This window comes from Musca autumnalis, unplaced genomic scaffold (genome assembly GCF_047663935.1).
Source record: "Musca autumnalis isolate F117 unplaced genomic scaffold, ASM4766393v1 scaffold_4, whole genome shotgun sequence".
NCBI classification, from domain to species: domain Eukaryota; kingdom Metazoa; phylum Arthropoda; class Insecta; order Diptera; family Muscidae; genus Musca; species Musca autumnalis.
This window is the reverse complement of record NW_027411977.1, coordinates 96,931,560-96,945,247: the sequence shown is the minus strand read 5'-3', so window position 1 is coordinate 96,945,247 and position 13,688 is coordinate 96,931,560. Positions and strand designations below refer to the sequence as shown.

At 35.1% G+C, this 13,688-nt stretch overlaps 1 protein-coding gene across 2 annotated transcripts in view; it reads left to right on the top strand.

The window, feature by feature from the left end:
- Positions 1 to 7,403, top strand: part of LOC141401941 (low density lipoprotein receptor adapter protein 1) — a 48,580-nt gene extending 41,177 nt beyond the window's left edge. For both annotated transcript variants that reach the window (XM_073982514.1, XM_073982516.1), the window contains 2 exons: positions 4,909 to 5,110; positions 5,565 to 7,403. In XM_073982514.1, the coding sequence (XP_073838615.1) occupies positions 5,045 to 5,110; positions 5,565 to 6,071 (573 nt within the window). In that variant the 5' untranslated portion in view covers positions 4,909 to 5,044 and the 3' untranslated portion in view covers positions 6,072 to 7,403. The remainder of the gene's footprint in view (positions 1 to 4,908; positions 5,111 to 5,564) is intronic.
- Positions 7,404 to 13,688: the final 6,285 nt, after the last annotated feature.

The window sequence follows — 13,688 nt, the reverse complement described above, 5'->3', positions numbered from 1 at the left end:
GTAAGTTTTTTTCAGGAAATATGGACTTACCCACGAAAAACATAATACCGCTCTAAACACAAGGAATACCTTCAGTAAAAATTTCTAAGGATCCTCGCACAGACCTTAAACTACATTAAACAAATGTTATGATGGTTTGTGAGGGATGTACACAGTATGGTCCATTTTCGAGCTAAAAACTAAGTCTGGACAAAATATTACTAAATCCAAAGTTTGGACCAAATCTCTTGGTCCATTCAAGAAAAATCGCATATACCACTTTCACTAAAATTCTTGAAATTTGGGGGAAAATCACAATCTTCGAACTTTATATAAGGCTCGCAGAAATATTGTGATAAACAAAGTTTCGTGCGCACCAGCCACTACACATGATGTCCGTAGGTGTTCTTTACAGCTTTCGGGCCATTTTCTCTGGAAGTATGAACTTGCCCCTGAAAAAAACTATAGTTGCCCATGAAAAAACTATAGTACTATAGTAATAGGGGCCCAAAAACACTTGTTGCAAAAAAGCATAGAGGTATTTTTATTTATTAATTTATTTATTTCATATTTCTACTTATACTAAATTATTAGCATAAAGGAAGTGAAGCCATGACTACTGAGGTCTTAAGCTTACACAGATATATATACTAATTATCCAGAGAGGTCTTAAACTGCACTTCTCTGAAAATTTTTGAAATACTCTGTGGAAGGTTACCGAAAGAGTGGATCGATAGTCGATCGAAATTGATCAACATTTTGACAAAATATCACGAAGGCCAAATTTTGGACCGAATCGGTTGATATGTTCGAGAATTACGTGTTCTCCAGGCAGCCACCCAGACGGACGAACATAGCTAAGTCGACTCCAAGTTTTCTAAAATAGATTTATTCCAAAAACACTTTGGCCCTAAAACCATTATTTCGATGAGGACTAAAGGTTGAGAGTTTAAAAAATGTAGATTGGGAAAAATTGTGTTTGTGAATTTTTGCTAAAAGAATGTATACATGTATAGAACTTGGATTGAGCGCCAGAATTTCAGTTTAAAAGAATTCAAGACTGTTAGTCAGAGTTTTCCTAGTTCCTGATCAATTTCAATAGGAAACCAGAATTTCTATTAGAGAAGTCCGACGATTGGGTGCCGAAGTTAGTCTATTGACAGATGCACGATTGGGCGACAGAATTTGTCATTTACATACTCGCGATTGAGTGCTAAAATTGCATCATGGATACATTCACTATTGCTCAGCATTATTTCTCTATCAAGAAAACCACTATCGGCCTTCAGAAATTCTTTGTGATAAAATCTACGATTGGACACCAACATATCTTTAGGGAAATAACTACAATTTCTTTATGACAATAACAACGACTGGGCACTTGACACTAATTGAAAAATTGAGCATATTCTGACATCGCAGCGTGATAGGAGACCAAAAAAGAAGACACGCGCCTCGTAGTATTTTCCTGCTAAATTCTACCTGTAAATATGAAAACTACTAGTGGATAACGCCATGATATCCAACGTTCCCTCTGCATAAATCTATTCTCTACTAATCCCATTGAAGCCGTGATTTTGAACTTTTGTGAAGTAGGAAACAGAGGAAATGTCCTCAACATTCCATGTAAACAAAAAAATGAAATGTTAAGATATTTCTAAGATTTTCTGATAATATAATCTTTCTTCACTGAATTACATAACATTCACTGTAGTTGTGAGTTATTTGATAAATGATTCACCCAAAAATATATTCGATTATTAATATATCTATTGTTTTGAACATATTATTATATTGTCAAAAAAGTTCTGAAAACAAGGGTAAATTGGCCAAGAAGTCTTACGTCATTTTAATTAGAAAATAGTAATGTTCAGTTTTTCATCGGTAATATATGTCTAAAATAAGGTTTACATCATTTCTAAATAAGAAATTTTCGCTAACATAAACTTTCAAAATTTTTGTCATGTGTCTGATCATGTACACCAACATAATTGGCATCAATTGAAAGGTTAAGCGTTCCACTTTCAAGTATATCTCACTTGTCCGGAATGCCACTTCCAGGAATTAAGATATAAGCTGTATATTAAAAATTTTCACAATTTTCACACAAAAGATTTGGTCCATTTAACCCTCTAAATATTATCCGATCGCCATCTCAAATTGCAAGCTTCTCCTTTGTGATATACCCTTACCTTATTTAAAATTACGCGTTGATCGGACTATTATTGAGGCCTACAGAGCCGCTAGAAAATTGGATAAATATTATGTTTTTGGTCCATTTCACCCGCTAAATATTTCACGATCATCACCAATAAGAATAGCGATCTATTCTGATCTGAACCCGACCTCCATTCAAAATTTCGTGACGATCGGTCCATAATTGCGGCCTGGAGCGTGTTTACAATTTATAATGGACAGACGGACGGACAGACACACATCTCAAAATCGCTTTATCTCGTCGAGATATGAAGATTGGTATACCACATTGGGGGTCTCCTATCTCTATTTTCATAATTCTTTTTTTCTTAGACGGATAACACAATCAGCTTTCAGATGAATTATAAGCGGTCAAATATTGTAGTTGCAAAGAAATTCAAGGTCAAAGTTGAACTTTTGGGTTTTTTTTACTACTTTTCATCAAAATATGAGCGTTTTTGTGCTATTTATATCTTCCTATGTATTAAAGATTGTCAAACACCAACAAATAAACTATAAAATAACAAAACAAGTAAGCCAAGGCTATAGACGGACGGGGCCGACCATGTAATACCCTACACCTTTACCCCTGCGAATTAGCTTTCCACATATCAAAATTTTCTTATGGAACAAATAAACTTATTGTAAGAAGTAAATGTGTGGATTCTGGTACTGTATCCCATTAAGCTTATATAATAACATAATAAATGTTTCACAAACATCCCAAAAGGGACAACGCTCAATGATATGGAACGCACAGCTTATCTCCGAGTCCGAACGGCGTGTCCTAAGACACAACTTGTAGAGTAGTTTTACATGAAATGCTGAAATGCTCCGAAAATGTCGCAAACCTTGCTGAAGGATATTTTGCCACCGTTGAAAATTTGATTTTGCCTGGCTGAGGAATCGTTTTTAAAAAAGGTGGCAAAGCGACCCATGCTGCAATGTATGTATAAAAATCAAATTGGACAATTAAAAGTTTAGGGTACCATGTAATTTGGAATAATGCAAAAACTGGGAATGGGCAAATGTGGTTCTCTACACAAAAACCATTATATATTAAGCAGTAGGCCCGTTATATAGCAGACACTCTATTGCAATTTTCATCAGGGGGAAGATCAGTATTTCTATTTTCATATGTATTCTACTTTGCCGGTATTTGCCCTCCAGGAAATAAAATATAGACCAAAATATTTTTATACCCTCCACCATATGGAGGGTATAATTAAATTTGTCATTCCGTTTGTAACACATCGAAATATTCGTCGGAGACCCTATAAAGTATAAATATTATTGATCAGCATAAAATTCTATGTCGTTTTGACCATGTCCGTCTGTCCGTCCGTCCGTCTGACTGTTGAAATCAAGATAAAGCTCGCAATTTTAAAGATAGAGAGTCAAAATTTGGTACAGAAGTTTTTATTACTTGCAGGATGGTTGGTATTGAAAATGGGATATATCGGTCCACGTTTTGATATAGCCCCCATAGAACGGTACCTCCCGATTTTCGGTATTTTTAAGGTTATAGCTTCATTATCCTACCAAAATGGCTGAAATTTGGTACGTAGTCTTCTTTAGGGGTATAAAACTTTCCCCCAGAATTTTTCGGTATCGGTCCACACCTTCATACAGCCCCCATAGAACGGTACCTCCCGATTTTCTGTATTTTGAAGGTTTTAGCTTCATTATCCTATCAAAATGGCTGAAATTTGGTACGTAGTCTTCTTTAGGGGTACAAAACTTTCCCCTAGAATTTTGTCGGTATAGGTCCACACCTTCATATAGCCCCCATAGAATGGTACATCCCGATTTGCGGTATTTTGAAGGTTTTAGCTTCATTATCACACAGAAATGGCTGAAATTTTGTACTTAGTCTACGTTGGTGGTATAAAACATTCCCCCAGAACTTTGTCGGTATCGGTTCATGCCTTCATATAGCCCCCAAAGAATGGTACCTCCCGATTTTCGGTATTTTGAACGTTGTGGCCTCAATATTCCACCGAAATGGCTGAAATTTGGTATTTAGACTTCGTTGGGGGTATTCAAACTTCCCGTTTAAATTTGTCGGTATAGGTCCACGACTTCATATAGCTCCCATGGAAAGGTACCTCCCGATTTTTCGTATTTTGAAGGTTGTGTCTTCAATATTCCACCAAAATGGCTGAAATTTGGTATTTAGTCTTCAATGTGATATGAAACTGTTCGCCAGAAATATGTCTGTACAGGTTTACGCTTTCATATTGCCCCATTTCTGACTAAAATTCGTCGGTATAGGTCCACGTTGCGATATAGCCCCCATAGAACGGTACCTCCCGATTTTCGTAATACTGAAGATTGTGACGTCAATATCCAACTGAAATGGCTGAAATTCGTTACTTCGTCTTCCAAGAGTTATAAAATATTCCAGAAGAATATTATCAGTATAGGTCCACGTCTTTCTATATCCCCATAGAAGCGTACTTCTTGATTTTCGGTATTTTTTAAGTTTTAGGAAATTAGTTATTTAGTCTTCTTTGAGCCTAAAAACTTTCCGTCAGAAATTTGTCGGTATAGATCGACGTTTTGAAATAGCCCCCATAAAATGATGCCTCACATTGTTTTACCGAAATTGCTAAAATTTAGTATTAAGTCTTCTTCATACACGAAAGGAAACTAATTATTCCATTTTACTTCAATACAAGAATATTCATAAATTTAACTTTCTGAAATAAATACTTTACTTTTACTTTTCAGAGGTAAAGGGAAACATCAAATTACAAATGTGTGGAAGAAATTGATTTGGAAATTAAAAAATAACAGTAGCACTTATCGCTTCCATTAGCCATACGTTCATCATTCCCTACTTCTCTTACAATTTCAACAAAAGGAAATGGCTGCAAATACTACTGATGCAGATACCCAGGTGGCCATAGATGATTTGCCCATAACATTCAAGGTATGTATTTTAAAATCAACAACCGAAAACAATAGAAAAAATTAAAATCACAAAAAAAAAACAATAACAAAAAGTGTGTTGTTTCAAGCCCTCTTGGATGGATGGATGTTGATATAAAAATGTCATAGCCATGTAAAATTAGTCTAATGTGAAATTAATTTAGTCCACTGGTTACGCATGGCTGAGTCCTTAACATTTGTGGATATTGTACCATGAAACAGAGTTTTTAAAATTATGGCACTATATTCAAGAGAGACTTCTTTTACATCCGGTGGTTAAACGAAGCGAGCAATAACTAAAATATGTTTATAATATGTGATTATTTGCTTTCCGTGCTATACTCGTATGTTAAATATTTTTATTATGTTTTCAGCCTATTGTCAAGATTTTAAGTAGATATGGATTTCAAATATATACCTTTTTCAATTTTCCTATCTCTCCCTTTTGTGTTTAGGTTAAATATATTGGCTCAGAAATTGCCCGTGGCCTATGGGGCATTAAATATACGCGACGTCCAGTTGACTTAATGGTTGCCATGGCAAAAAATCTCCCGCCAAATAAAACATTGCCACACTGTGAACTGAAGGTTTCCACCGACGGTGTGAGCATAGAAATTGTATCACCCAAGGTCCAAGGTGTGAGCAGTTGGAGTTATCCAATCGATACAATATCATATGGAGTTCAAGATCTAGTCTATACACGTGTGTTTGCTATGATTGTGGTAAAAGACGAGTCGCATGTTCATCCCTATGAGGTACATGCCTTTGTTTGCGATAGTCGAGCCATGGCCCGCAAATTGACTTACGCCTTGGCTGCAGCATTTCAGGACTATTCGAGACGTGTTAAGGAACATGGAATGGAAGATAGTGATAAAATAACACCAGCCCGACAAAAATTCGCCATAGACTTAAGATCACCCGAAGAGCTGGCAGAAGGTATTGAAGATGAAACAGAGGCGTAGATCATAGTCTGCACTAATAGTTATAGTTTTACTGATAAGTAGTAGGTGAAGATAACTTTTGAAGTATTTCTATGAATCTGGGGGCTTCAATTTTAAAACCTACAAAATTTCAGTTCTGTGGGTTTCGCCAACCTTTAAAATGTGGATGTTTTGAACGTACCGGTACATATTCGTAATAAATGGTAGGGAATTCTAGATGACATTTCAGAAATATTTTGAATTTTATCGATGAAAAATTGGCTTAATTTAATTAATTAAGTTAATTTGTCATATAATTGATTGCCCTTTAGTAGTTCCTAAAAAGAGATAAAATATTCTGTCTAAGGATAACCATATTTACCGTTTAAATTAAAAGTTATCTTCGTTACTTAGCCTTGTTAATTGTAGCCTAGTATCTTTTAAAATGGATACCTCTTGTTTGCAAAAGTATTTAAGTAATGTGATTTAATGTGTTTTTTTTAATTTTTCTATATTTCTTGCCTAATTTTATAAAAAAAACAACAACTTTTTATGTTAATAAATTAAGACTTTATGGCCTGTTTCACTAAGACGATTCGAATTCAAATTCGTTCGAAATACGACCACATTATAGTTATTGTAAAAAATTAAACTTGATTGAAAACACAAATGATTAAAATATATTTCAACAAACAGAAGTTTGGTAGTTGTTCGAACGAATTTGAATACGAATCGTCTTAGTAAAACAGGCCATTAATTTTGTATGTATATCTATTCGAAAATGTATGCGGAGGAAAACTACCAAACTTCTTTGTGTTTTTGATTTATTTTTTATGTTGAGACCAAAAACGAAGGAAATAATTGCTCTTTTTCAGAACTATACATTTTTACGTAAAGAAAAAATGTTTATCGTAGTAAAAATTTATAGATCCTTTCAGGTTCTAGAACAGACATAATTTTAAATACAATTTTTTTTACTTATCGACATACAAAGAAATATGTATGTATTGAATTTAATGTTTCGTACTGCTTATTACAAATCCTCTTAAAACTAATATTATATCTGTATTATTTTCTATAATGTTTCCTTTGATATGTACCGCAATGATCTTTTATAGCATTTATTTGGTAATTTTAAAATAAGTGCCTTATTTTACATAATCTGTAAATGTTTGCAATTATATTTTATTTTATTATTTTATTTATAGTAGTTTCAGTTTAGTAATTTAATATTTTTTGTGTTTTATGACAATTAAATCTCTTACCAAACAATCAACGTTATATGTGAATGTATGTATGTCAATTGTGATCATTATGATCGTCATACAGCTAAAATCCAAAGTTCAATAAACAAATGAATTAAATTGTGTTCTACGTTGTCTGTTTTAAATGTTCAATTATGGCTCCAAATAAAAGCCAAATATAAAATCATATTTTATGAAATAAAATAATTAAGCCCAATTTACATCTAACATATTTTATAAAATATGCGTCATTTAAGTTGTCAGTTCCGTAGAATATCTGTCAAATAAATGATGTAAATTCCCAAAACTTCAGTTTTAAATGCAGCTGTAAAATGCGTTTTAGTCTTGCCTATATGTATTTATCAATGATAAATTATGATAAAATAATAAATTATCATTTAAAATCGGCTCAGCGAAAAATGGGCGCAGGAAAAATGACACCAAAAGGCTCTAAATTTGGGCTGAAACTGTATAATGAATTTTGACCACAATATAACTCAAACAATATTACCCCAAAATAATGCAATATTGCCTCAATCATAAAATGAAAAATTGCCCCAAGTTTAAGGCAATTTTGCCTTATACAATTTAACCCAAACCAAAAAATGCAATTACATCCCGAAAATATATTAATTATACTGTCAACCATAATATGGAGGGTATAATTATATTTGTCATTCCGTTTGTAACACATCGGAATATTCATCGGAGACCCTATAAAGTGTACATCATCTTGAACAGCATTAAATTCTAAGTCGATATAACCATGTCTATCTGTCTATCCGTCTGTCTGTTTAAATCAAGATACAGCTCGCAGTATTTAAGATAGAGCTATATAATTTGGTTGAGAAGTTTCTATTACTCCTAGGATATTTGGTATTGAAAATCTGCTATGTCGGTCTTCCTTTTGATATATGTAGCCGTCATAGAACGGTACTTCCCGATTTTCGGTATTTTGAAGATTGTGGCCTTAATATCACACCGAAATTGCTGAAAGTTGGTATTTAGTCTTCAATGGAGCTACCAAAAATTCCGCAGAAATTTGTCAGTATAGGCCTACGTGTTGATATAGCCCCCATTGGCCACATTACACTGTGCAACATTTTTAAGATAATCTTGTGCAAACAATTCGAACTGAGAATTTTTTGAAAGTACAGACCCAAACGACAAGAAACCCTAATTGGGTTTTGTTGTGTCAGATCCAGCTCGAATTTTTTGGCCCCATCTAAACATGGTTAAATATTGAGTTTTTAAAGAAATTCGGAGCCGCATCTCTGAAACCAATGCGAATCTTCTTCTGACCTCTGAAGCAAATTTGTAGATACCCAGCAAAAAAAGTCCTCCCAAAATCATGGGTTTTGTAAGGGATTTTTGGCAGCCGTAACTTCTCGCAAAACCCCCTTTCTTCCCCATTATTTTTACAAGGGCATGTCGTACTCAGTTTGTAGTTATTTTATGACCACTAGAATAACTAGTTATTCTGTGGCCACTAGAAGTTGAAAAGTAAGTTGAAAAAAATTCTATTTTTAGAACAGGTGATGTAGAGATTTTTTTTAATTTCGTCACACTTCTTACGTTTGTTTTACTTTATTTTATTTCGCTCGCATTGCGAGCTGAACACACGAACCCTCTGATTTCTAGCCAAAAACACTACATACTATGCCACGCACACGAACATAAGAACTTAAATGTGCAGTGCACATGTGCACCACGAACTGTTATTTTTTAATTAAAAAAGTCGCGTGCCGACAGTGAGCGTTGAACACACAACCCTAGGATTTATAGTCGGACACACACTCACTGTGACTCATTACTAGACAGCGGAATCCTATGCAATTGCATATATGGTTAGGATGGTCGTAGAAAAAATCTGATTAGACAGAAACTCGTTTTATTACAAAATAAATCGAATTAGGCCCAGAAATTTTTGCATATTTTGCATATTTTGTATATCGTGCATATTTTGACATATTTGTGCATATCTGCATAAAATGAGCATATGCAAAACCATATGCAAAAATATAATCAAGGATTTATGGTCTAAAAATCCCACCGAAATGGCTGAAATTTGGTATTAAGTCTTCGTTAGGGGTATGCAACTTTACAACTGAAATCTGTCCGCATAGGTCCACGTCTTCATATAGCCCCCATAGAACGGTACCTACCGATATTCGGTATTTTGAAAGTTGTATCCTCAATATCCAACCGAAATGACTGAAAACTGGTATTAAGTCTTCGTTGGGGGTATAAAACATTTCACCTGAAATTTGTCGGCACTGGTCCACGTCTTCATATAGCCCCCATAGAATGGTACCTCCCGATTTTCGGAATTTTGAAGGTTGTGGCCTCAATATCCCACCGAAAAGACTGAAATTTGGCAATTTGTGGTCGCTGTGGGTATAAAACTTTCCACCTAAAATTTGTCGGTAGAGGTCCACGCCTTCATATAGCCCCCATAGGACGGTACCCCCGGATTTCTGGTATTTTGAAGGTTGTGCCCTCAAAATCCCACCGAAATGACTGAAAATTGGTAGTTAGTCTTCATTGGGGGTATAAAACTTTCCACCTGAAATTTGTCGGTAGAGGTCCACGCCTTCATATAGCCCCCATAGGACGGTACCCCCGGATTTTCGGTATTTTGAAGGTTGTGGCCTCAATATCCCACCGAAATGAATAAAATTTGGCCATTTGTCTTCGCTGTGGGTATAAGACTTTCCACCTGAAATTTGTCGGTATAGGTACACGCCTTCATATAGCCCCCATGGAACGGTACCTCCGGATTTCTGGTATTTGGAAGGTTGTGCCCTCCATATCCCTCCGAAATGGCTAAAATTTGGTATTAAGTCTTCATTGGGGGTATAAAACTTTCCACCTGAAATTTATCGGCAAAGGTCCACGTCTTCATATAGACCCCACAGATTGGTACCTCCCGATTTTCGGTATTTTGAAGGTTGTGGCCCCAATATCCCACCGAAATGACTGAAATTTGGCATTTTGTCTTCGTTGTGGACATAAAACTTTCCACCTGAAATTTGTCGGTATAGGTCCACGTCTTCATATAGCCCAATAGAAAGGTACCTCCAGATTTCTGGTATTGTGAAGGTTGTGCCCTCAATATCCTTCCGAAATGGCTGAAATTTGGCATTAAATCTTCGTTGGGGGAAGAAAATTTTCCACCTACCATTTGTCGGTTTAGGTTCAGGCCTTCATGAACCTATTATTGAAATATTTGTTGCATACGAAAATATGCAAAATGCATAAATTTTGCATATGCAAAAATTTATGCATTTAGCATAATTTTGCATATGTCATATGTTTCGATTGCAATGTAATCAGAAACCAAAAATATGCCCAGTCCCAAAATTTGACATAAATCGGACCAAAAATAAGGGTTGCATAAAATTCCGCTGCCTAGACTCATTACTTAGTGAGGAGCAAAGTAAGTAGGTTTGCCTTGTAATGACTAATGGATCCGAATTTTTGCTGGGGTTTGTTGTCAGATAATACAAAAGCTCTTGTAATGAATAAGAGGAAGAGCTTAGTACTTTCGTAAACGAAACGAAACCAATTGTTCCTATTTACTTCAATACAGTTCATGGTGGAGTGTGTAAACAGTTCGTTCCGGCCGTTCTTACTTGGTTTTTAATTGGTATCTTCTCTTCGACCTATTTCAACGTAAGTCATCGCAAACCAAAATATGAAAGTTATCCATCTAACGTAGTTGACAATCGACACAGAAAAGTCGGACCAAAGCTTTGATGGAAGTCTTCAGCCAAGGAGGATATTTCGGTGATAGAGCAGTGTTCCTCAAGATTGCCTTCAAGAAATAGCTTTGTTCGTTATATATGTACGTAGTTGCTTATAACCGCTGTTCGTTATATCCGAATTTATCTGTAGAAATCTTTGTTTTATCTCACTTTTACACACAAATAATTTAAAAAGTTAAAAATCCTTTTATTCCGCTGTTACTATTTTTTGCCTCAAAAACAGACCAAATTACCTATAGTGACATTTTGTGAAACATAAATAAGTTTCGATTAAAACACACCCACGTCAGATATCTTTATAAATAAAAGTCAAATATAGTTCGTTGGTAATGGCATCAGTTGAGAACGGCTGGACTGATTTGGATAATTATTTTTTGAAATGTTCGTCATAACCCAACTTGGGTTTTTATGCAAAGAAAATTTTACCAAGCCCACTCTTACGCCCACTTTTTTGATTTTCAATTTTAATAATTTCTATAAAAACTACTGAACCTATTTTCTGAAATTGTCAGGGAATGTGCAGGGATGGCCCCCCGTTTAAAATAGCCTACAAATTTAGTTGAATTTCGGTGGGGGCGGGGTACTTTCCCTATACCCTATTTTTTGAAAATGCTGTATTAACAATAATTACTAATGTTTCGGTTTGGAAATTAATTTGCGAAACAATTGTACCTGCCTACTTTTTTAGGAACCAAAAATTTGACCTCGCCCACTTTTTAAAATATGTTACATATGAAACTACTGATCCGATTTTCCTGAAAATAATATACATATTTCCTTGAATTTCGAAAGGGCGGGGTACTTCCCTTTGCCATATTAAAAAAACTGCCATAACTTTATAAATTTTATGAATAGATATCAAATGCCGTCATAACCCAACTTAGGTTTTTATGGAAAGAAAATGTTTCCACGCCCACTTCTTTTAATCTTCAATTTACATTTTTTCTGCAAAAACTACTGAACCGATTTTCCTGAAATTGTCAGGGAATGTACAGGGATGGCCCCGGGAAACAGGCCACATACTTTATTGAATTCCAGAGGGGCGGGGTACCTCCCCTATGAGACATTTTTAAAATACGCTATATTTGCAAAACTTACGCATGTATCGGTTTAAAATTTTACGGATAAATCTACAATCTAGTACTTCTGTGGGACCTAAAGACCCGACAAAGCCTTTTTTTTTTAAATATGTTATATCTCCAATATTACTGAACCGATTTCCATTAAATTTGCAGCTCAATGTTTGCCGTTGTTTTGTATATTTTATAAATTTCGAAGGATTTCCCCACGCCTTTCTTTTAAACGCTATATGTATAAGCCAAAATATCGGTTTCAATATAAATTTTGGCAGGCAATGGGGTTGTGTGAACCCTAGGTACATATTTCGAGCCACTTTGTTAAAAATGTTATATCTTGAAAACTGATGACCACGCCCACTCATTTCAAAAAATTTTTTGGAACTCCTTTCCTTTACCGACCCACCGCAGAAATATATGAAAAAATTACCACAGATAGTGCTTTTTCTCCCGATTCCAACCATGTATTGCTTCTGTTGCGGAAATGTATACTTCCCGAGTAATGGGCCTCTAAAGATCCACAAAGGCCCTAACCTATAACGTTGGCAAAACATCGCCGAAAACTATGAAAAATTACCACAGATAGTGTGTTTATTCCAATTCCAATGATGTATTGCTTTTGTTGCGGAAATGTATACTTCCCGAGATATGGGCCTTCAAACTTCAACAATGGCCCTAGTCTAAAATTTTGGCAAATTAGATATTTTTCTCTAAATAGCCTGCCTTCGGCCGGGAATTAAGACTTTCTCCTATGGACAGGTGCAAATCTCGGGAACGGGAACAAATTTTTTTTTTAAATTTAATATTTTTGGAGACCTATATCTCGGGAAGTGTACATACCCATCAACAAAATAATACATCGTTGAAATCAGTATAAACATCACAATTTGTGGTAATTTTTTTAATAATTTTCTGCGGTGGTTTGGCAACATTATAGACTAGGGCGGTTGTGGAATATTGGAGGCCTATATTTCGGGAAGTATACATTTCCGCAACAAAAGCAATAAATGGTTGGAATCGGAATGAAAAGCACTATCTGTGGTAATTTTTCGTTAATTTTCTGCAGTGGTTTGCAAAGTTATAGGTTAGGGCCTTTGTGGATTTTTGGAGGCCCATAACTCGGGAAGTATACGTTTCCGCAACAAAAACAATACATGGTTGGAACCGGAATAAAAAGCACCATCTGTGGTAATTTTTTCATAATTTTCTGCAGTGGGTCGGTAAAGGAAAGATAAGCCCATTTTTTTTCCAAAACAACTGAACTTAATTTCATGCAATTTTCATAAAATATTCAGGAATGTCCCGTGGTCCGATCAAGAAATATGATATATTTACAAATTTCCTTAAATGGTGAGGTTCAGCAGTCCATCATCAGCCATGAAAAAGTAAAACATATAAGTCTCAATAAGCGGGAGAATCCGTTAAGTCGACGTTAACGTTTTTAACTTTTATAATTACATCGTTTTAGGATAAAAACGATAATAATAAATCCTAAACAGCATCACTGGGCGAAATCCGACAAAGTCCGTAAGGGAAATGAAAGGTTACAGACAAAATCTGTCGAAAAATTTA